Source organism: Urocampus carinirostris, chromosome 3 (genome assembly GCF_059441175.1).
Source record: "Urocampus carinirostris isolate Australia breed hairy pipefish chromosome 3, RoL_Ucar_1.0, whole genome shotgun sequence".
NCBI lineage: Eukaryota > Metazoa > Chordata > Actinopteri > Syngnathiformes > Syngnathidae > Urocampus > Urocampus carinirostris.
In genome coordinates, this window is record NC_142351.1 from 48340983 (window position 1) to 48365124 (window position 24142).

The 24142-nt window shown below is 38.6% G+C and overlaps 2 protein-coding genes and 1 long non-coding RNA gene across 3 annotated transcripts; 2 read left to right on the top strand and 1 right to left on the bottom strand.

Moving 5' to 3' along the window:
- Positions 1–1562: 1562 nt before the first annotated feature.
- On the bottom strand, positions 1563–8346 carry LOC148369905 (uncharacterized). Its single transcript, XR_015849891.1, has 2 exons — positions 8327–8346; positions 1563–2056 (listed from the first exon to the last, which is right to left on the bottom strand). It is a non-coding gene; the product is annotated as an uncharacterized LOC148369905 (long non-coding RNA).
- Positions 8347–13914: 5568 nt separating this feature from the next.
- On the top strand, positions 13915–15033 carry LOC148369906 (transcription factor HES-5-like). The gene is made up of 2 exons (XM_088330030.1): positions 13915–14053; positions 14161–15033. Exons 1-2 carry the CDS (start codon positions 13916–13918, stop codon positions 14572–14574), a joined length of 552 nt encoding a protein of 183 aa, XP_088186156.1. The 5' UTR covers position 13915; the 3' UTR covers positions 14575–15033.
- A 5249-nt stretch (positions 15034–20282) lies between these two features.
- her12 (hairy-related 12) lies at positions 20283–22281 on the top strand. Its single transcript, XM_088330031.1, has 2 exons — positions 20283–20393; positions 21516–22281. Exons 1-2 carry the CDS (start codon positions 20328–20330, stop codon positions 21867–21869), a joined length of 420 nt encoding a protein of 139 aa, XP_088186157.1. The 5' UTR covers positions 20283–20327; the 3' UTR covers positions 21870–22281.
- The last annotated feature ends 1861 nt before the right edge of the window (positions 22282–24142 follow it).

The following is a 24142-nucleotide window of genomic DNA, read 5'->3' on the forward strand; positions in this document are numbered from 1 at the left end:
CGCACATTTTCAGCTTACCAAACTTGTCCAGTTTTCTGAAAAGTTTGGACACCCCTGATGTAAACTTAGCATCGAAGAATTGATGGTGAGACCCTGGGAATGGCATCGGGAAGAACTGGAGCAAAGTAAACAAAAATTTGAAAAAGAGCCATAGCGGGTAACAAAGGTGGCTTGAACTGCAGTGCTCGAAGGAGAGCAAGTAGATGGCTGAGGTGATTTCAGTGTGCCCAAAGGCAGGTGCGCCTCTTCTATGTTCATTTTAAGAAATGTATTGGTTGCGGTTTATCGTCCAGAAATTACAGTACATACAATAATACAAAATCCCTGCAATGAACGAATTAACATAAACAAACATCCTTTGTACAAAAGAATATGTATGTGCACCCTCAAGGATGAATTAAGGCCTCTGGTGTATTTCAAACAAATCGAGTCCAACTTTTGGGACAAACAGTCATTTTGGAGTTAAATCCCCAAACAGAAATCAAGATTAATGCTGTACATTAGTACTCAGCAAACACCGGGCCATGAGTCGTTTGGTACCGGTCTGCACAGAAAGAAATAAAAATTTGTTATTTATGGCTTACAACGTGTATTTTTTTTACCCACAAACATCAAATTTTAGGTGCGATTTATACAAAAAAAGTTTTACGGTAGTATATGACCATATTTGAGCAAGCATTGATCATATAAAATTGATCACTGAATCCATTTGCACAACCTTGGATGTGACGGCAATAGAACCTGGATTTCGACGGTGAGAGCGCCCAAATCTCTAGACCACAAGGGGTGTAGATGATACAGGGAAAGGCATTAGCTTTTATCTCATAATCGCACTATTTTTACTGTGTTTTTGAAAAAGGGCAGCCGTGATTAAAATCATTTATTGACAACGTAAACTGTGAACACAATACCGAACTGAAATTTACAATGTAAGATCAAATTGATCCAAGTAGTACTAGAAAGGTCGATTTCTGAACCCATTAGTTGTTGTTTTTGTTTCAAAGTTATGGTTAATTAGTTCCTTTTAGTTTTACTTTTTAATATCCCTAAACCAAAATGTTGGTACTTGGCTAAAAACTATTTTGAAGTGGGTACATAAACCAGAAAATTGTATTGTTTTCATAGTTTACGTTGTCAATAAATATTTTACCGTCTAATGCTTTACTTTTGTTTCTGTTCTGCAGTTGTTTTTATGTTTCTATTTTTATATTTCAGTGTTTCCTTATTTGGGGGGACTACACTGGTAGGGTGTGGTTCAATAGTTGAAAATCCAAAGTCCATCGGCTGCCATCTGTGTGGATAAGCCACCTTCGGGTCCTCACATGGTTAATCTGTGCCTTGCCATAATCATATTCTATCTCCATCACTATTTATTTGGTTCCTATTGTATTTTAACCATCGTGTGTGCATGTGTAGTTATTTTGGGATGTTGGAGGCTGTGGGAGCCAAGTGGGGCTTTTACTGTCTTATTCTATGCTAAATGTTTTTATACAGCAATTTTTTCTGCCTGGAAAGTGCTTCACAAATAAATTTGAGTTGCTTTGTAATGATTTTAATCATGGCCCGTTGTATTCAACAACGAGGTAGTAAGTAAAAATAGAGATAAAATGGGATGCCTTTTCCTAGGTCATCTACATCCCTAGTGGTCTACTGGTTACATAGTGGATTTAGGCTTATTATTATCATTGATATTGATATTGGTATATTTCTGTTGTTATAATTGGGCCATGCCTCAGACATTTAACAGGTCCTTGGTACGGGAAAGGTTGGGGACCACAGTTGTAGAACACAAAAAATGCTCATCTCGGGTCGTGGTCACTGGCAGCAAAGCGGAGTGACGTCGTCAGCGGGCGAAGGAAAAGCACGTAGGGCTTCTCGGGACGATTTTGTGTAGCCGTTGTGAAAAATTAGAGCTTTCTTCACAGCAAAGAAGGACACCGTCTTGTCCCACGCGTCCGAGCTGGACATTCCTGAGCTGAGTTGCCTCTGCAGGGACGAACGCATCCTTCCTGCTTTGTCCTCACATTTCCTCTCCATCAGCATCACCTTGCAAATCCTGGAAATAGAATAGAATAGAATATACCTTTATTGTCATTGTTACAAAGTGGGTTAACATATTGTGACAACGAAATTGGGCATGACACTCCAGTCTCACACATTCACAGTGAGGTAAAAAGCCAAGAAGATAAAGGAACAGAGAAGATAATGTTATAGAAAAAGGAGGATAAGGCTATAATTGTAATTTACATGAGAAGAGGGGCAGGGGGGTCAAGGTAAATCTTGTCCGGTAAGCTCATTACTTACATGCAAATGATCCTGACGATTACCGATTCTATTTGGAGCATGGAATGTAGTTACTGTATTTTCCAGACTATAAGGCCCTCCTAAAATCTCCAATTTGGCCAGAAATGTCAAAATTCATTACATTAAGTGAGTTGCCCTTCAATTGTATTCTGTCACGGCCCCCCTCGGAAGATGAAATCCTCTAGCGCCCCTTCCAGGATGAATCTGTTTCTTGAGTGATCTCGTAAAATTGGTGGGGACAAAACCAGGGTTCCCGCAGATCCTTGAAAAGTCTTAAAAGGCATTTAATTCATTATTCTAAAATAATGGCACTAAAATGCCTTAAATCAGATTTTCAAAATTCTTAAAAATGTGAAAACAATAATGAGATTTATATTAGTTTAAACAAAAAAGATTTTGTAACATTTATCAATTGTCTTTTTTAATAATTCACCCATTCACGTTGCGTGACCACAATAACGGAACTATCAAAACCGTGTTGTGGTTTCAGTCAGTCGTTTTAGAAAAGACGCATGTCTTGGGTCTTCTCATAATACAAATTGCAACTTTGGACAGCGATGTTTACTTTGAACCTCAGGAAAGTGTACATATATTGAGAAGTGGCTATATATATATATATATACTGGACTGTCTCAGAAAATTAGAATATTGTGATAAAGTTCTTTATTTTCTGTAATGCAATTAAAAAAACAAAAATGTCATACATTCTGGATTCATTACACATCAACTGAACTATTTCAAGCCTTTTATTATTTTAATATTGCTGTTTTTGGCTTACAGCTTAAGAAAACTCAAAAATCCTATCTCAAAATATTAGAATACTTCCTCAGACCAAGTAAAAAAATAATTTTATAACAGCAAAACTAAATCAAACATTTGAAAATGTCCATTAATGCACTCAGTACTTGGTTGGGAATCCTTTTGCACGGATTACTGCATCAATCCGGCGTGGCATGGAGGCAATCAGCCTGTGGCATTGCTGAGGTGTTATTGATGCCCAGGATGCTTCGATAGCGGCCTTCAGCTCATTTGCATTTGTAGGTCTGGTGTCTTTCATCATCTTCTTAACTATACCCCACAAATTCTCGATGGGGTTCAGGTCAGGGGAATTAGCAGGCCAATCAAGGACAGTGATGCCATGGTCAGTGCACCAGTTACTGGTGGTTTTGGCACTGTGGGCAGGTGCCAGATCATGCTGGAAGATGAAATCCTCATCTCCATAGAGCTTTTCAGCAGATGGAAGCATGTAGTGCTCTAAAATCTCTTGGTACACAGTTGCATTTACTCTGGACTTGATGAAACACAGTGGACCAACACCAGCAGCTGACATGGCTCCCCAAACCATTGCTGACTGTGGGAACTTCACACTGGATTTCAAGCAACTTTTTGCTCCTCTCCAGCCTTTCTCCAGACTCTGGCGCCTTGACTTCCAAATGAAATGCAAAACTTGCTTTCGTCTGAAAAGAGGACTTTGGACCACTCTGCAACTGTCCAGTGCTTCTTCTCCATAGCCCAAGTCAGACGCTTCTTCCGTTGTCTTGAGTTCAGAAGTGGCTTGACCATGGGAATACGGCTATTGTAGCCCATTTACCGGACACGTCTGTGAACTGTGGCTTTTGATACCTGGACTCCAGCTTCAGCCCACTGTCTTTGAAGCTCCCCCAAATTCTGGAAGCGGCTCTTCTTCACAATTTTGTTAAGGCTGCGGTCATCTCTCTTGGTTGTGCAGCGTTTCCGGCCACATTTTTCCCTTCCAACAGACTTTTTGTGGATATGCTTTGAAACTGCACTCTGTGAACAGCCTGCTCTTTGAGAAATTTCTTTTTGTGTCTTACCCTCCTGATGGAGGGTATCAATGATGGTCCTCTGGACAGCAGTCTTCCCCATACTTGTGATTTAGTTTACTGAACCAAGCTGAGTGTTTTTAAGGCTTAGGAAACCCTCGCAAGGTGTTTCGAGTTATTTAGATGATTCAGGTGATTAGTTGAATAGCCTACTTGTATACTTTTTCATGATATTCTAATATTTTGAGATAGGATTTTTGAGTTTTCTTAAGCTGTAAGCCAAATTCAGCAATATTAAAATAATAAAAGGCTTGAAATAGTTCAGTTGATGTGTAATGAATCCAGAATGTATGACATTTTTGTTTTTTTAATTGCATTACAGAAAATAAAGAACTTTATCACAATATTCTAATTTTCTGAGACAGTCCAGTATATATATATATATATATACATATATATCTATATCTATATATATATATATATATATATATATATATATATATATATATATATATATATATATATATAATTTTATTTTTTGTTTGTTTTTCCGTTGTGTTTTTTGTCGAGTTATTACATTTTTGTGTTTCTATTTGAACGTTAAGTTGAAAAGTGTAGCGAAATACTACCATATTTTCCGAACAATAAGTCGCAGTTTTTTGGATAGTTTGGCCAGGGGTGTGACTTATACCCGAGTGAGACTTATAGGCGAAATAATTAACGCATTATTATTTACTTGAGTTTCAATCTTTTATTATTGGTATATCTTTTCACAAATTATTTTCACTCTAAACCACAAGAGGGTGCTCTAGGTCTGTGTTGATAATTCCAACCTTTTTAGGCACAACACCGTCGATTTATAAAAACTGAGAAAAGCTTGAACGAAAATGGCACCGAAAAATAAATCATATTTTGCAGATTACAAGCTGCAAATAGTGAAATTTGCTGCTGAAACCAGTAATCGCGCAGCAGAAGGAAAGTTTGGAGTAAGCAAGAAGCGGAAGTGACGATAAGTCTGACGTAGGCATCGTAGAAGAAGAAGGGATTTGTGGTCTACCTCCCGAGTTAGGGGAGTTGTTTACCGGTAAAAGTGACTTCATTGGATTTAGTCATTTAGAGTGAAACTGATAGTTAGGTAGACATGTTCTTTATGCTTGAGTTATCTGAATGATCTGAATAAATATGCAACGTCGTTACTGACATTACCAGGCATGTAACGTTCGTATATCGTACACTTATTCAACCTGCCCTTGATTGAATTCTTATTTAAATTGCCTTTCACGATGACATGTTTGTTTTTGGTGTCGGATTTCATTAACTACAGTAAATTTCCCTCCAAAATCCGACTCATACTCCAGGTGTGACTTTTTTCTCTTAATTATGCACTACAAGGCTGGTGTGACTTATAGAGGGCTCCGAGCTCTGTGCTAAAAATAGTAACACGGCTTCGTTTTTAGCACAGAGCTCGGAGCCCTCTATAGGACGTATAGTTTGGAAAATACGGTACTACTTTCAAATTACCCGCCTTACTTCCGGTTCCGGGGCAGCACGGCGGCGCAGTGGTTAGCGCTTGTGCGGCACAGTTCATGTCATGGGAACCTGTCGTGGGTTCAAATCCAGCTCCAGACTTCCTGTGCGGAGTTTGTATGTTCTCCCCGTGCTTGCGTGGGTTTCCTCCGGGCACTCCGGTTTCCTCCCACGTTCCAAAAACATGCATTTCAGGTGAATTGGCCGGTCCAAATTGTCCCTAGGTGTGAATGAGCGAACGAGTTGTCTGTCCCTGTGTGCCCTGCGATTGGCTGGCAACCAGTTCAGGGTGTCCCCTGCCCACTGCCCGGAGATGGCTGGGATGGGCTCCAGCCCACCCCCCCCCCCCCCCCGCGACCCCAATGAGGATAAGCGGTACGGCTAATGAGATGAGACTTCCGGTTCCGCCAGTTAAACATAAAAAAGACTCAATGTCTGACAGGACTGTTGCATGTCCTACCAATCCTCATCCATATTGTATGATAAACAAGGCAATGCCATAAGTTTCCAAAAGTGTTATATGATATGGTTTATATTTATGATATGATATTTATATAAACAACTAGATCTTGTCAATGTTCAGGTCGATGTAAAGTTGATATGCTTTATATTCGCCAATTGATGATTGATATTGAACCAAGACACCAAGTGAAGAAGTTTAACCAACGAGCAGGTAGGGGCCGTGCATGGCTGAGGCCGCTATTGGTGTGTGACTGTGTGTGTGAATGGGTTTGTGTGATCACATTGTAAAGCGCTTTGGGAGGTCTTCAGTGACTTGAAAAAAAAATCAATATACTGTAAATTAAAAACATTTACCATTTATTTAATGTATCGGAATACACAATGCAAATCAGTGTTCCTGGTGAAAATGGTGCCATCTTGAAAATCATCTGTGCCACAGTTGGTCCAGTGTCAGCGCTCTCATTGCGACTTTTCGGGTTTGATTCTCATTGTATACAATGTATTGCAAGTTTGATCAGCGTCACATTTTATTGCATTGACATGTTTCCGTACACGCGAAATCTCTTACCCTAATTTCAATTACATGCGCCTTATAGTCCAGTGCACCTTATGCATGAAAAATAAATGGCAACAGACTATTCTTTGGGTGTGCGCCTTATAATCTAGCCGGAAAATACGGGTATTTGTGGAAAAAAAGATTTTGTAGAATCAACTTTGACTAGAAAAAGGATTCCTTTTAATGAGGAAGTTACCACAGGAATATTTATTGATATTTCATGCTCATTCCCGCAGGGTTTTTATTTTGCTTCCATTTGTTAGTTTAGCATGGCATTTGTGAAAGCAAGAAACGCCAACCCAAACCCCAAAGAGAATGAAAAAAGCAAAGTTTATTTGGGCGCATCTGAGGAATGCAAGTATTTGCACGTGGATCATGAACGAGCTGATGATGCTGCAATGATGACACAAGCCAGGAGATGGCGGAAGAAAATAAAAAAGTTCAAATTCTGTCTTGATTATTTTACGTAAATATATATATATATATATATATATATATATATATATATATATATATATATATATATATATATATATATATATATATATATATAAAGTATAATAATTCATTTATCATTTGTGATCAAAGTGGTCACAGGTCATTCATTTTACTGTCATTTTGGATTTTACTATATTTTTACCTGTTTTTCGAGTTTAACTATACATATGTATAGATATATTTTTTTTTCTTTAGAAAAATACCAGAAATTGTGCTATAATTGAGCAAAAGGGGAGTTTTTTTACTCTTGCTTCTTTTTAATAGTTAATACATTAAAATCAGCAAAATTTCGTGAATTCATTTTCCAAACCGCTTGAAAACTTGAAAAAAAGCACCAGGTATCTTGTGGACAGGGTCTGAAAATGGCTTACTACTGATAGGTCAAGGAGATTTTCTGGTCATTGTTATTTCTAACTGTCAATATATTTTAATGGTTGACTCAACTTCTGATAATGACAACCTGGTATTAAACTTAGTATCAACATAGTACAGTAATAAGTCATATCAAAATAGTAGCCCTTTGCACCACAGTAACGAAAAGTAGCTCTCAATAACCTCTGATCAAACTTTTGTGTTTTTCAACAGAAACATTTCATGTGATACTCTTGTTAATGTGTTTATTGTCATTTTAGTTTGTAACTGTAACTAGATTTAAATATTGTTTTACAGAATTAACTTCCCAGTTTTTTTTTTTGACGAAAAGCCAAAATATTTTTAAGTCAATGTAGAAGATCGGCGACGTTTGTACTATAAATGTTGGGTTTTGAAAGAATGGTCAATTTTTCCCTACAAATCCATTTATATCAGGCAAAATGGCCAGACTGATAGAAGTTTGGATTCGGCTGCTTGAACTGCTTGGTGGTCGGGAGCTGCAGTACCCAATTGGGACGTCAGAAGGCGTTATAGAAAGCAAACCAACCAAAAGCAGATATTTATTGACTTTTTTTCTGGTATTCATTGGGGATTCCTCCACATGAAACTTAGGTAAGGACTCTTGCGGAGGCCCAGAGTACAACTGTGTAATTTTTTACGAAAATCGGTTTAGCCATTTCGGAGCCTATAAGTCACATACAAATACACACACATGCATACAAACTGGGATTTGTAAAGTAGTTTGGATTTAGATAGATTTATATTCCATGCCAATAAAAAAAAAAATCAGTGTTTAGGAAGAAATTCTAGCACATGCACTTACGTTGCGTGTTGTTCAATCATGCCGGCGTCCTCACTGCAGATTTTTACGTGGCAGCGACCCGAGTTCTTCTCTTTTTATACACTCTGCTGTCGATTTAATGCGCCGCCGCTTCTCACGGCGTCCAGCCAATCAGAAAGTCACGTTGCAACAATGCAACATGGGAATAAATGGGTTGAATTCATTACATTCAAAGGCTTGAGTGCAAACTAACAGGTGGGAGGCTCCAAACCCACTATTCTTAGTTTGAGGCCCCTTGTCACCCCTAGCTGATGTGTGGTGGGAACACGCATGAAAACATCTGCCCAACTATCTTGAAATTCTCTCCGAAGAAAAAAAAATAAAACAATTATGCAAAAGCTAGCGTCAAGGTAGAATTTATGATACAATCCTCGTATGCGAAACTCCTAAGCCTTTTCTGAAAATCAGCCTATTTCCTGGCTTATAGAATCTTGAGAGCTTGCAAACAAACACTTAACTAAGACACTACATATTAATTTTGTCTCTGGCCTTAAAACTACTCAAAGATCTTTTCCATTTCTGTCTGTTGTCCCAGAATTTACCTTTTTTTCTCCGCGCCTGGTGTAGATGCAACAATCATTTTATGATTAATAAGACCAAAACTCAGTACACTTTTACCGTAAATTCTGTGCTCATGTTTGCCCCATTGGTTTGTTGTTCCTGTAAAAGCCAAGCAACCCTTTTACCTATTATTTCCCTTTTTTCATTTTCTTTTTCTTTTTCTCTTTTATTCACGAAAGAAGGTGAAAAAAACTAGTTGGAAAAACATCTAGTGCTGAAATATTACACACTGTCCGTTTAAATGTTGCTGTGACGTTTTGGCTCCCCAGGACACAACACAAAACATTCTTCCTAAATGCCCTTAGTGTTTGTCTCTCATATCCACAGACAAGCATGCACGAACACAAATGATCGGAATCAGAATCACTTTTGTTATCATTGTTGCTAGAACTAAATTGGGTCTCACTCCAGATGGCAAAATATAGAGTATAAAATATATAGTATTTACCTTTTGTATAAAGTATTCACCTCTAAAGCAAAAACTACCCAATTGGGATAAGTAGTGGATCCCTTAAACAAATGTGTCATAGGGACACTATTTCCTGTGTTGTGTCTTGGGCAAGTACAGCCTTGTGGCGCCCATCCCTCTCCAGGCCAACAAAAATGTTTCCACCTTTCGCGTGTGAGGAGAATGTGCTAATCACAGCCCTACGGAATCACAACACTTAGAACAGGTATATTGCACTTAGAACAGGTATATTGCACTTAAAACTGTGTTCCGATACGGTGGTTTAGTGTGCTGATAGTTTTTGGGAAGAAGCTATCCGTCAGTCTGTTCATTCGGGCCTTGTGGAATCTGAAGCGTCGGCCCTTGGTAACAGTTCGAAAAGGCGGTCGCTGGGGTTTAAGGAGTCTCCACGTCTCTATTTCAGTCTCCAGTTCACACGGTAAGCATCACCCTAACCGACAATAGCGACCATGAGTCCAGATGGCGTGCCTGGAAGCGCTGTTGACAAGTCTGTGTTCCCTTTTAGCTGGATATTATGTGAGAGCGGAGTGTGCAGAGTGGGGCAGTGTGCATGTGTGTGAGCGTGGCAGTCACTCAATATCTCTCTTGAATAGGGCACACTTCCTTTGTGCAGACAGCCTAAATGTCATTAACACTGCAGTGTGGGAAGCTCGGGAGCATCTCATCTCCCACGTTCTGCACAAGGCACAGAAGCGTGTGACCGAGACGTTGCCAGCTGCAGGCCAAGTGTGCGCGCATGTCCGGTTGTGGCACACAACATCAGGCATTCCCAAACTTTTGCGCCTACTGCAGAGAAAAGAACCCCTTCTCCTATGATTGATGCCTGTTGAAAACAACTACCACTTGTATTGTTTGTATAGCAGTTGTTCTGAACTGGTCTGACTCCAGGACACACCGTCTCCATCCATCCATCCATCCATTGTCTTCCGCTTATCCAAGGTCGGGTCGCGGGGGCAGCAGCGTTAAAAGGGAAGCCCAGACGTCCCTATCCCCAGCCACCTCCTCCAGCTCATCCGACGGGACCCCGAGGCGTTCCCAAGCCAGCCGAGAGACATAGTCTCTCCAACGTGTCCTGGGCCGTCTCACCTTTATCAAAACCGTGACAAAAATAAAGAAAATATTGCTCTTTTCAAATGTATTGTAGATTGTAGTCACATTTTTAAAAGACAGAAGGACCAGCAAAACCATAACGACTTCTTTTTCTGTAGTGTGAAACACCAGGTATTAACTCGCATTTGCAAGGAATGATTGCCATCTACTGTAAAGGAGTTTAAATGACATTCTTTTACTGGGATCGTTTTGCCAAAGCAAAGACCCTGAATATGGGTCAGCGCCTAGCTTTTGGGTTCCAACCCACCAGTTGAGAAACACTGTTTTATAGTCTTAAATGTCATTTATATGAAAAAATAAAATAAAAAAAACAAAAACCTTTTTTGGACAACATCCTTACTAAGATCAGGGACAATTTTAGTTTCAGAGATTTGGGGAGTGTCTGGCTGGTTAAAAAAAAAATAACGTCCCACCAATGACTTAACCATCTATTCTGCCTTCTGTCTACTTTATACTCTCTCTATCAAATAGATATTCTGTTATCTGTATTAATAATTTCCAAGACTTTCCTTTATACCAGCTCAGTAGCCTAGATGGTAGTGTGCCCGCTTTGAGACTGGGAGGTCGCTGGTTCGCGCCTCGACCGAGACATACCTAATTGGTATAATGGCGGCGCCCTCTGGCTGCGGCTGCATTGACTCGCTACAACGGGTCAGGTGTATCGACATTTCGTTCTGTGTACATTGTTACAAAGAATGACAATACAAAGGAAATTATTATTAATTATATTATTATTATAAATCATTGGTTGTTCGGGTCAGCAATTTCAGAAATGTGTATAAATTTTAGTTTCATCAGGCTACAGAACCTTATTCCAAAATTAAGCTGAGTTGATTGGAGATAACAAAGGGCATGGTGGAAGAAGAACATAGTAAAGACAAACACTTGCTAGTTGCTACCCACAGGAAATTTTGTGGCGGTTTAATCATGCTGTGAGCCTTTGTTGCTCATGCAGGTACTAGTAGTCTTGTTCAAGTTGAGGGTCACATTGGTTTAGGTCAGTATCAGCAGATACTTGAGAACAATATACAAGAATCGGTGAGAAAGTTGAAGTTGTGCTAGGGCTGGATTATTCAACTAGAAACAACCATAAACACAGATCAAATTCTACTAAGGCATTCATGCAGAGGAATAAGTACAATGTTCTGAAATCTAAGTTTTATTGAAAGTCTGTGGTTTGATTATTAAAGTGGGCTAACAATCAAAATTTACCTAACTGGAGATGTTTCGGAAAGAACAGTCGAAAATACTTTCGACTCAAATCCAGACTTATATTTGAAGCTATAGAAAATAATTTAGAGGCTGTTATTACTGCAAACAGTGGATCTACTAAATACTGATGTCATGTTTCTGTTGTAGTGCCTAACTGTATGCACCTGCCTGTTCAAGTAATCATAGCACACGTTCTGTAAATCCTTTTCACTTCTTCAAAACACTGTTTTTGTGCTATGTGATTGCTAACCCAAACAACAAATGACTTATAAAGGTAAATCTTGATAATGAACAGGTGTTCCAACATTTTTTATGGAATTCAGTCTATTCTTTTCTACCCAAAACAAGTCCTGGATGTATCAGATATATGTGAGCATAAAACAATGCATGCGTATGCGAGTGCTTCAGTGGCACGCGCTGTTAAAATAACAACAAAAACAGCAACTTCTCCCGCCAGACACACAGACAGACACAAGAGTGTCAAACTACGGTACTTAACAGTGGACCTAAAAAGATGAAAGAGGAGGTCATTATTGCAGGATGTGTGCATGTCTGTGTATTGCACAAAAGTGTGTCCGGTCGTGGGAACACTGAAGTTAGCAAGAGTGCGGCGGATGTGTGAACTTGTGCTGAAAGTGTGTGGACACTTCACATGCAATTGCACGTTGTCGTCTACTACAAAACTGCTTCAAAGGGAGCCCGGTGACACGTTTAAGTCTGCGCCTTGTTCTCACGCTCATTTGGTCGGATGCCCACCGACAAATGGCAGCAGATATGATGTTTGATTTGGAATGCACAATATTTTTGTATTCTAATTGCAATTTAAAACATTTAAAATAGAACAAATGATCATTTTCTGATGCTTTATTTCCAGGGTGTAGGTTTGGTCTTGGCATTGGTGCAGCCATAGTGCATTTTTTTTTAATTTAGTGACCACGTTATAATGGTGGGGACAAAACAATGATTACTTGATATTGGCCCCTTGTATTTTTTTATTAATATGCACTTCACACAGAAATCATTTTGATGAATAAGGTTAATACGAAAGGGAATCGCTATCAGTTTATTTAACATTTACAGTAAGTCTTATCAATTTTTTTTTTTTTTTAAGTGCATTTCTTATATCATGGAAAACATTAATTCTGACAGAAAAAATTAAAATGAAATTGTGTATTTAATATATATATAATAATAATAATAATAATAATAATAATTTCCTTTGTATTGTCATTCTTTGTAAGAACGAAATGTCGATACACCTGACCCGTTGTAGCGAGCCGATGCAGCCGCAGCCAACAGAGGGCGCCGCCATTTTACCAATGTTATAAGTCTTAGGTATGACTCGGCCGAGGCGCGAACCAGCGACCTCCCAGTGTCAAAGCGGGCGCCTTACCATCTAAGCTACTATATGTGAGTTTTATTGACTACCCCAAGCAAATATGGAAATGACCCTTTACACAAAAAGTAGACGCACACATGCCATCCTTTTGACATTAAAAAGTGTTAGATACGCACCACTTTTATGCTTAAATTACAATCTGTCTCCAGAATTCTGTATTAAAAAAAAAAAAAAACAAATAAACACGTGCTTGTTTAAAACCGGAAATCCAATGTGATCATTAGAGCGGATTATTTACGTAAAAAGACTTCTCATGTCAAAATCAAGCAACCGTAGACTAAAATACTAGTCTCGGGGCCAAGATTTCTTTTTGTTGCTTAAATTAGAAAAGGCAGTTGATTTCTTTTAAATCAGCAGGTGTTTTTAAGGGGAAAAAAGCAGTAGTCTGACTCTCTAAGCAGTAGTGTTGGTAAGTATGTATAAGCACTGCGGCTGGAAATACCAAATTTCTATCTGATAAGATTTTTTTTTAAATGCCACGTGTGCAGACTGTCGGATTCACTTTGTATGTGATTACATCACGGGACAGTGGCGTGCGTCCCTCGGAGGGTCACCACTTTCCCATATCAACAGAAGCAGTAGGTCAGCTTCCCCACCCACCAAACCTTCTCCGCCTACTCCTCCAGGGCCCCACCCGGCTCTTTTCTCTCTCAATCTATCCCTCCACCTGCTCCCCGGAGACACGCTCCATTGTCCCCGGGGCCATAAACACTTCATTGAGCATGTGGCAGGCCCTGCGTTCTTCTAAACCCTTCCCGGCCTTTCCCATTGGCTGGGGGAGTGTGAGAACCTCCACCGAGCCTGAGACCCACACATTCATATGGAGATTGCTGTGTATAAATACAGGGAAGCGACAGAGAGGAAGGCAGCTCAAACTTGGAGGGCAAGCAGACCTGCAATCATGGCTCCGGCTGCTTATGGACCAAATGACTTCTCCAAGGAAACTTCATCTCACAAGGTATATCTCGTTCCTCCTTCTTGTTTTACTTGAAACCAACCATGTGTTGTGATAAAACCATTAATTTCAGCAAACTCAGTATTGATGGTATATATATTTTTTTCCAGTTGAGAAAGCCAATGGTGGAAAAGCTGCGACGAGACCGCATCAACACCAGCATCGAGCAACTCAAGTCTCTGCTGGGGCCCGAGTTCCTGCGGCAGCAGCCCGACTCCAAGCAGGAGAAGGCCGACATCTTGGAGATGGCTGTGTGCTACCTGAGGAGTTGGCAACAGCAGCGGCAAAAGCTTACCACTTCTTCTAGCGGCTATGCACATTGCGTTCACCAAGCTGTTAGCTTCCTGTCCCAGTGCAAAGTCCAGAGCCCCGCACAGAAACGGTTGCTCGGACACTTTTGTGACCTGCAGGCATCCGGCGAGAACAATAAGGGTTCTCCAAGAACCCTGTCTCCACCACCTTTCCCTCTCAGCTCCAGTAAGGGTGCCGGCCCAGTTAGCCCAGCCCTGTGGAGACCCTGGTAGACGCCGAAAGAAAACTGCAAGCCACAAGTTAAAGACTCTATGAAGTCGAGTTCTTTTGGGTCACTGTGTGGCCTTATTGTTGCCAGTATTCCTTTTGGAGGAATTTAAGATGTTCAGGTTGAACTGAATGACAAGTGTGGTCACTGTGTGACTATGTCTATTATCTGATTGAAACATCAGACCCAAGTTGGGTTCAATTTGAATTGTTTGTTAAGACAGTGTATTACTTATGAGTCTTGTAACGGATCCCATGGATTCAGCAATGTTGTAAATCCTATTTTGATTGAACACTTCTGTTACTATGCGTAGCCTCATGTTTGACCCCACATTTTTGTGGGATTGTCATTTTTATTGTTCACAATGAACATCATGTTCTGCTTTGAATGCCCTTTGAGAAGGAGAGTGTGCTTCCCTGAGAAGAAAATCAATAAAAAGCTTCAGATGAAGTTTTGCATATCACACAAATTCTTCATGTCTTTATTACAAAGTGTCTTGAATTTGTTGCACAATTTGATCGAGAGAACACTTGGTAAATTTTGTGTGATTATTTAATTGTTATTACTCGGGATGTTTAATATATTGGATGACAGGCAGCAGGATCATCCAGAGCTGAGTGTCCTGATCTGTCTATTAAAAATACAATACATGGAAGCTTGTGCCATATACCTCCAGCATCAAAACTCCCATATACATAGATACAATCAGAATACTTTTTTTAACTTCTAACTTCTAATTCCTGGCCATAAAACTTCCACACGACGATTATTTTTAAGTGAACATGAAATTTATGACAATATTTACCCAATACTGATATCTAGGTTTGCTGTTATACAGGACTGTCTCAAATCATCAGAATACTGTGATAAAGGTCTTTATTTTCTGTAATGCAATTAAGACGCTTAAATGTCACACATTCTGGATTCATTACAAATTAACTGAAATATTACAAGCCTTTTATTGTTTTAATATTGTCGATTATTTCAAATATCTTATCTCCAAATATTAGAATATTAAAAGAAAGTATACTACCGGTAGTAGGCTGTATCCCATAATTAGCAATATTCAAATAATAAACGGCATTCAATATTTCATTTGATTTGTAATTATTCCAGAATGTAGGACAATTTTTAAAATTGCATTAAAGAAAGTAAACAACTTGATCACATTATTCGAACATTTACCACTATTTCTCGAGCCATGCCACATATTTTACATCTGGAAAAACAGATCTCAAGAACTTAAATTTGTAATTTTGATGCTAACCTGTACATTCTCCAGCAACGTGGTGGGTCAAATTGGCTAAACCCCTTTTTGAAAATGTTCTTGATTGTGGTCACAGCTTATCTTAGGCCTACCTGTCCTCTTAGGGAAAATTGACACAAGCTTTTGACTATAAATATTTTTTCCTAGAAATCAAAAAGTGTTAAAAAAAAGATGATTGACTTAAATCAATGCAAGCTGCGTCCAGTACACAGTCAAGTGTTTCAGTCCAGGATTTCTTGAATACAAATCTCTCTGTCCAATGTATGTAAATGTGAATGAGTGGCATGTATGTTCTTGATTTCCCTGCAGGTGTCCCCTGCTAACCCACGTCTCCCCCCTCGTGTCCTGCTTGTATTGCAGAAGTCGGGGCGTGCTGTCTCGTGCTTGAATTATGTGTCAAGTGTCTCTAAAGTCTTTCACAACTATTTGTGTGAGTGTCCAAATTGTGTGTGGAATGTGGAATTCCTTTCCTGGGACTTTCTCAGGGTCGAGTTGGCTGAGCCAGATGGCCCTGCAAAGCCAAGCCGCCGACCCCTCCCGTATCCCCTCCGCCCACCACCCACCTCCGACAAGAGATCAAACACCGTAGCTAATGTGATGTGTAACAAGACACACTTCTATTGTTCCTGCCCGGGGGCCCTGCTGAATGGCGGCGGACTGTGGGAAACCACAGAGAGCGCACTCACAGACGGACAGCCTGACGGGAAGACGCACTCAGCCACCGACTAGTCGTACTTTATGGCAGGAATTCCGAAGCTCTGTGAGAGGGAGGGGAACTAGTCATCATAAACACTTACGGGTGAAAAAAAGAGACCCAGAAGCCCGACAAGACACCCAAGGAAAGCAGGAAGACAAAGATGGCAAATAATGAAGTTTATGTGCTGGGAACATGGATGGATGAATGGATGGATGGATGAATGGATGGACGGACGGATGGATGGATGGATCATGGTTTATACACCTTTTTCGGGCACTATTTTAAGAACTTTCAAAGCCAATTTTCCAATTTCTCCAATTCCTTTAAAAAAAGAAATTTGGTGTGAATTATGTATTTTGCAATACAACAAATACAGTATATTAGTGAATTCCATATTCATTTTATTTTTTATCTTGAGTGTGCATTTAGCAATTTTAAATATTGAGTAAATCAACAATATATTTGTAGATCTAATTATCTTTGAGACGAATCTCTCCCCACAAAGTGTTGGGTAAGTAATATGTAGGTTCAGTTAAAAGGAAATTCTCATTACTATTTACCACCGGGAGACGTGACCTTAATTTTTTGCATGGCCCGTATTAAATGTTCATAATTGATATGTAATTCCTGTACTAATACACAATTCATAGTGCCCAGGTTAGGTGTAGCATGCACTTGTGCTATTGGGCGTGACCCGAAAAGGATGATGAGGCTTTATAGGACAGTGCCGTACATACTAATGCAGGCTGCAGTTAATTACGAGGGAAGAAAAAAAATGCAATGCCAAAACCAAGCCACCAGAGAGCAGTGTCGGCGTCATGTTTAAGCAGACAAATCGAGAAACTTGGCAAAAATTTGAAGCATTTACAAGCACTTTCAAATCATTGAATAGACAACATTAAAACACAAGCATTTTCAAGGATTTCAACGGATACAAAACCAGTGAGAACATGCAAGGATGGGTGTTTTGAGGGACAGAAGGGATGGATGGACGGATGAATGGAGAGATAGGTGGGTAAACGAATGGGTGTTTGGACAGAGGAACAGACAGAGGTACAGACAAACAGACGGGATGGATGGATTGAAGGAAGAACAGACGCAGGTGGATAAATGGAATGGGAGTTTGGACGAAGGAAGGACAGATGGTGCAGATTTTTGCGAGAGAGTCCGTGCTTGCGCGCGCACGTGTGCTTCTGCCCTGCAACCACAAAAGATCAATTAATATTCCCAGCAGAGCAGGGAGGCGCGGCACGGGGCTTTTGTACTACAGCAAGCCTGATGTTGGGAACTGGTGGGAAAGCGAGCGCACAGGCCTACTCACAGCACAAACTCACATCTGGGGGCCGACTCCATGATGACAGTTCTGCACGTCTCCCTCTGAGGGGCCCCAAAGCTGCCATTAAGATGACAGTAATCTGATGAGTCACTTGTTGCCACATGCCTTGCGGCCAAAGTGTGCCGCCCCTGTTTTACTGCTGCAAACAGTATCGTCGTGAAACATTGTCCAGGTAGTGGCTTTTCAAAAATAATGATGGACGCACATACTACATACACACTATATGCCACGTCCATCCATCCTGATTATGGTTCCATTTCAAAAGCGACCTCTATCCTTAAATTTCTTAATCACAGTTCATCGTCAAGGCAACACTTACCGTGATGTGTCTTAGGCAAGTACAGCCTGGTCCTCCCCCCCCTCTCTTTCTCCAGGGCTAGGGGTTTCCTCCCTCACATGAGTCCAGATGAATAAAAATAAGCTAATCACAAACATTACCTTCTCTTTTGAAACACATTGCTCTCTGCTGCCTGAGAGCGACACTCTCAAGCTTTACTTCGGTCTCCCAAGTGCAATTATTCATTCTTTACCCAATTCAAAAATAGCTTGTTTTCTCGTCCAACTCGTCATTCTTTAATAATATACCTCCACTTTGACGGTAAAATAAGCATGCATGAGTAACACACCTTACTCCCCTCTTCCATGTATCATATAAGGACCGTTTTTCCATCATTTCTCCAAGCCTTTTCCCTTGCAGTGCCTCCACGGACTAGTGTCGCCTCCCTTGTGTAATTTATTATTAATCACTCTTTCATCCACTCATTTTCATTACACACTCAATAACCTCTCGCAGTCTCAAAAGTCGATATGGATGTGGTTAAACATAGTTTTTATTTCAGTACGTATAGCGAACATTATTAAACAGCTTAGTCTTGGTTTCAATGTGACAGTGCAACTTATCACTTACTGTATATTTGAAGTTAATTGAAATGTATGCCAAGAGACTTGTCTCAAATCAAATGAAAAGCATATTTCTACTATTCCCACTCTCAATTTGTTTACAAATAACACTGTAATGTGTTAACAATAAGATAAATTTAAAAAAATAAATAAATGCCTAAAATAAAATGCGGAAAAGCCTAGAATGATGGATACCCGTACATACGCATGTATTAAAGCATTTACAACATGAATAAAAAAACGCACTTGCAAAATTATGGTTTGAAGGTTGCACTTGTATTCAACATTAGAGGAGAAAGATAAAACTGAGGTCAAACAAACAGTTATTGTCTTATTTTTTGAACAACTAACTGGCCAGTAGAAATTCATCGATTCAATTAATTAGCCACTAACCCTCAGGATTTAAAAAATGGCTTCCTGTCTGCTCTCCAATGCACATAAAAACGGAAATTTCCATACTCACTCATAGATTACCTCTAGGAATGCCTACCGTTTTTATTTAAAATTCAAGTCACGTAAATTTGTAAACCCCTTATCGCAAAAAGTTTTAAAGGGCAACATCAACAAATATTGACCTGCGACAAGTATTTTAGTGTATGGCCGCTTAATCTTGAAGCTAGACTAAACCGTATGATTGCCATTTTGCCAATTATGGTTTTAAAGAAACACATGTTTTTGTATTTGTCATATTCTGGAGACGGATTGCGTTTTGCACATAGAAATAGAGTACGCAACAACATCTGCCGCTTTTTTATGTCAAAAGGTTGGCATGTATGAGTTACCTGATAACATAAGGGATTGAATCATCAAGCCGAAACAAGATTTAATTTCTCCCTACATTGTTTAGTGGCCTTTTTTGTATCATGTTTTTAGTATAACGAGAAAATGAATCCAAGCCAAATATTCTTGCAAAAAAACGCATATGAATTGTTACGACTATGGCCCATAAGCATGTGTTAGTGGCTTGTTATTTTTCCAGATAAACATAGAAGAAAAAAGTCAAATTAAAAAGATGAACAGCAAGACTGATGTGCACCTCAATGTTTTTTAATGGATATATTTCTATTTATTTGTAAATGAGTACGTCACCCGCACCCTAGAAATGTTTTACGTGTTTCGCCGTTCCTGTTTGTGTGTGCCACACTTGCACTTTATACATTATTGGTTAAGTGCAGCAGCATTTGGTCTTTTTAATGGCAGCGGACTCTTCTTTGAAACCAAGGCCCTGAGTCACATCCTCTTTTTTTTTGGAGCTCCTCAATATTGAATTTCAACCATAATTTTGCAATGATGATTTAACGTGACCTCCTTTAATCACATGTTGCTTATCTTGGGAAACATGCCTAGCAGAGATAGACGACCTCTGCGTTATTGATGCCTCTTCTATTGTTGTATTTAGAGTCCCACTGGTCAGAGTGTGGGAACCCCAGCCCGGCCTGAGCCACATGCCTTTGTTATGCAAATGTAAATCTATAAAAAGAGGAACAGCTCCTGCACAGACACCAGAGCTAACATTACTGTCAGAGAAGAAGCTTCTTTCTCTACGCCTGAGTCGACATGGCACCTTGTACCTCCAACTTTTCTTTAATGCAGGTCGGAATTTCTGAAAGAGACAACATCAAAGTAAGTCTTATACTCCATTTTTTCTAAAATATGTTATTGAACGAAAGACACACAGGATGACGATAAAGGCACCGATTGCCATTTTATCCGTCTCGCTAGAACTCAATCTAAATTGATGTTTTTAGCTCAGTATTTTTTTTTAAACAATCAGTCGTCGTTAGTGATTCGAGTATTTTTTCCCAGAAAAATCAGTTTTACTTGTAATTTTAAAAGTAATGACCCCAAAATTTGCTGTGTAAGTGTTTATTCTGGATATTTCAAAGCCACTTCTCTATCGTAACTTCTTAATAACACTAAAACTAAATGACATGAATGATGGATATTTATTACGATACATGATTATAGTACATCAAATACCAAGATGGGGCTGGGTTAAAAATATTGTAATATAAAATATTTAAATACTTGTTCTACTTTTTTAATAAACTGTAACACGCCAAGCACATCAATTTTCTTTTGCAATTAAGAACAATTACAAAAAAAAATCATCAAGAAAACTAGAATTTCAAAACATTAAACAGATAAGTTAAATATTTAAGCATTAAAATAATCTTTGAATGGAATTGAATAATAAAATATAATTTCAGCAAATGCCAAAGGCCGCTGAAAAATTTGAAGTAAAGGACCCCTGGGCTGAACATCTCTGAAATAAACACACTGTATATTAAGTTTAAACTTTGGCAAACACTCAAAATAAGGAATACATCAATGGATTTTGAACATACAAGGAGAGACAAGGAGAGAAGTCGTAAGATAATTCCTTTTCCCTTTTCTGATTTCCTCCACTCAGCCCCTCTTTTTATGATATCAGGTCAGCCCTAAGGGGTGTGGGCATTAAAGAACAGCAACGTGATTGGCGGATAGTGACATTGATGAAAAAGTCAAAACAACAAAGAACAGTGCGCATTAATAGTCAAATATACTTTGCATTAGTCCAATATAAAAAGCAGAATAAACCTATCACAGTATTTTACTTTTTGTCGGCCCATTTTAGTTTATTCACCAAAAGTCCATTCAAAATGATTCTTTGATTCCCGCAACCGTCATTGGCAGTGAAGTGATAATGAATGATGACCATGGACCACATGCTGACCTCGGCCTCTCTTCTTGATTTCTCCCCAGTTGCGAAAGCCCGTCGTGGAGAAAATGCGTCGGGATCGCATTAACAGCTGCATCGAGCAACTCAAGCTCATCCTGGAGAAAGAGTTTCACAAACAAGAGCCCAACTCCAAGCTGGAGAAAGCCGATATCTTGGAGATGACCGTCAGCTTCCTGAGGCAGCAGCTGCAGCCAACCGGCGACTACAGACGAGGATTCTCTCAATGCTGGAGGAGCTCCTTGCAGCTGAATGGAGAGATACCGAAGCTCTGGATCGAAACGGGCCAATCCGAACCAGGCCTTTCACCGGCAAGCTCACCTGGCAGGAGCACCAAACTGCAGGAGAGCAAGAGCACTACGGTGTGGAGGCCGTGGTAGAACAAGAAACAGATTCTCCTCGCTCCTTGTCTCATCATATTGATGGAGACGTACCAAAAAGATCTCCATCCCCTCTCCTTCGAGACTTCTTATTTGACTGTGATTCACCATTCAACCTTTTTTCTTTTAATCTGGTTTTGTGTGATGATGGTTTTGTTGACTTGTTTACTCCAGTGGAGTTTTCCTTATCAGGCTCAATCGTAACAGTGTATCTCTGCAATATTGCGTCGTACTGACAGCGCATGTTGAGAATATTTCTCTCTTATCGTTGAATGAACTATGCCAAATTTTGTGATGTTGGGTTATTTGATGTCTGTGACCGTGTTTGTGTGTGTGACGGTGGCTATAAGAGTTATGCTCTAAAAACAAATTTTGTATGACAATTGACCAATAAAAATGAAACAATCATGAAAAAAAAAATCATTGCTCTGTATTTTGATTCCCTCTTAAATTAATCTGAGCTACAAATTCAGATGAAAATAGATTGGGTGCCCTAACTCCAGCCCTCATTAGAATTCACAGCCCCTAAAATCCATTTTCAGTAGGTCCTTTGGCATGTGTTATAAATGCCGTTTGTTAGTTATAAAAAAAAATTGAGAAAATAATTTCCTTCCCACTGGATTACGTGCCAACCTTTTGACATTAAAAGAGATGTTATTGTGCAGAAAAAAAAAAAAAAAACGAACAAAAAAAAACATGTGCTTGAAACCGGAAGGGCCAAATGTTGCCAAAATGAAATCTCGAAGCGAGACTTAGGAGCCATAGACAAAAATACTAGTCCCGAGTCAAGACTTTTTTAAAAAAAAAATTGAAAAAGTTGTACATTTATGTTTTTATTTATTTTTAATCTGTAGGCGTTTTTCAGAAGAGAAAAGTGGAAGTCTAACACATGAAGCGGTGGTGTTGGTAGGTATACATTGGCTGAAATAAAGGTGCTCATTTTAATCATATTTGGGATCATTCAAATGTTTACCTTATTTCACTAATATAATAAAAATAATCATCCTTAAAGTAAGCAAAATGACTGTAATTTGAAATGAAAGAAAATGACCATGTTGCTTATGGTAGATAATTTTGCTCCATTTAAAAATAGTTTACAAAAATATTACAAATAAAATACTGAAAATGAACATAATAATCTACAATCCAGCTAGATGAGGAAAGGAAATAGTATTTTTAGTAGAAATGTTCCTATTCTATCAGAAAGACAAGTTAAAATAGTTCAAAATTTGAAAAATTACACTTAAAATGAGAAAACGTAAGAAATATATATTTTTCACAAAATCCAAGTGATACCAACTACAAAAATGCGTTATAGTTCCATGTAAATTGGTTTATTTGAAATATTATTTTAATTTTAATACTTAAGACACTTAAATTTGAGTATTACACTTTTTATTATCACACCCTAGAAATAATAACTACAATTAGCATAATGATCTGCTTATGTTACATGATTTATTATTATTTTGCTAAACATAATTTGATAATGTGATCGAAATATTTTAAATGGGTAAAATTTAATTTGAAAAATAATAATATGATATTTTTTTAAATGTGAAGAATGTACTGAAAGTATAAAAATACCTGAAAAAGTATGGAAATGTTTAGAAAAACTAAAATTCTAGTAAAGTGTGTAAAACTAAACAGTATGAAAAAGTATTGAAAAGCATGAAGACGTGCTGAAATATATGGTAAAATACTGAAAATGAAAAGAAATCAACTGACAAATGACCGAAAAAACAACCAGAAAATGACCCAAAAAATGAATAAGTGAGACAGAAAAAATGACCGTGAAATGACCCAAAAAACAAACTTATACACAAATACATCCGTACGTATGATATAATGCATTATTTAATATTTTCTAAGGATGTTTGATTAAAATGTTTATCTTAAGACCAACACAATTGAGAACACATGCTTGAGTAATGACTTATAACAATTTTACCAGTACCTTCAATAAGTAACGTTTTTCACATACCTAAAAGAGATTGTATATGCCAATTTAGAATATATCCTAATAAATGTTTCAAATAAATAGTTTGTTCTTATTTAATTTGTTTTTTGTTTGTTTTGTTTTGTATTGTAAAATAAATTGGCCACAAGTGGCAAGACTAGAAAGGCTATTGCTGAGTATCAACACTTGCCCAGATACTAATGTCCTAAAACCGTACTTGCCCGTCCATGAAATGGATCTAGCGATTACAATAGTAATGAACCATTGATTACATTAAAATTAATGAGAGTCTAATTACTTACTATATAATGAA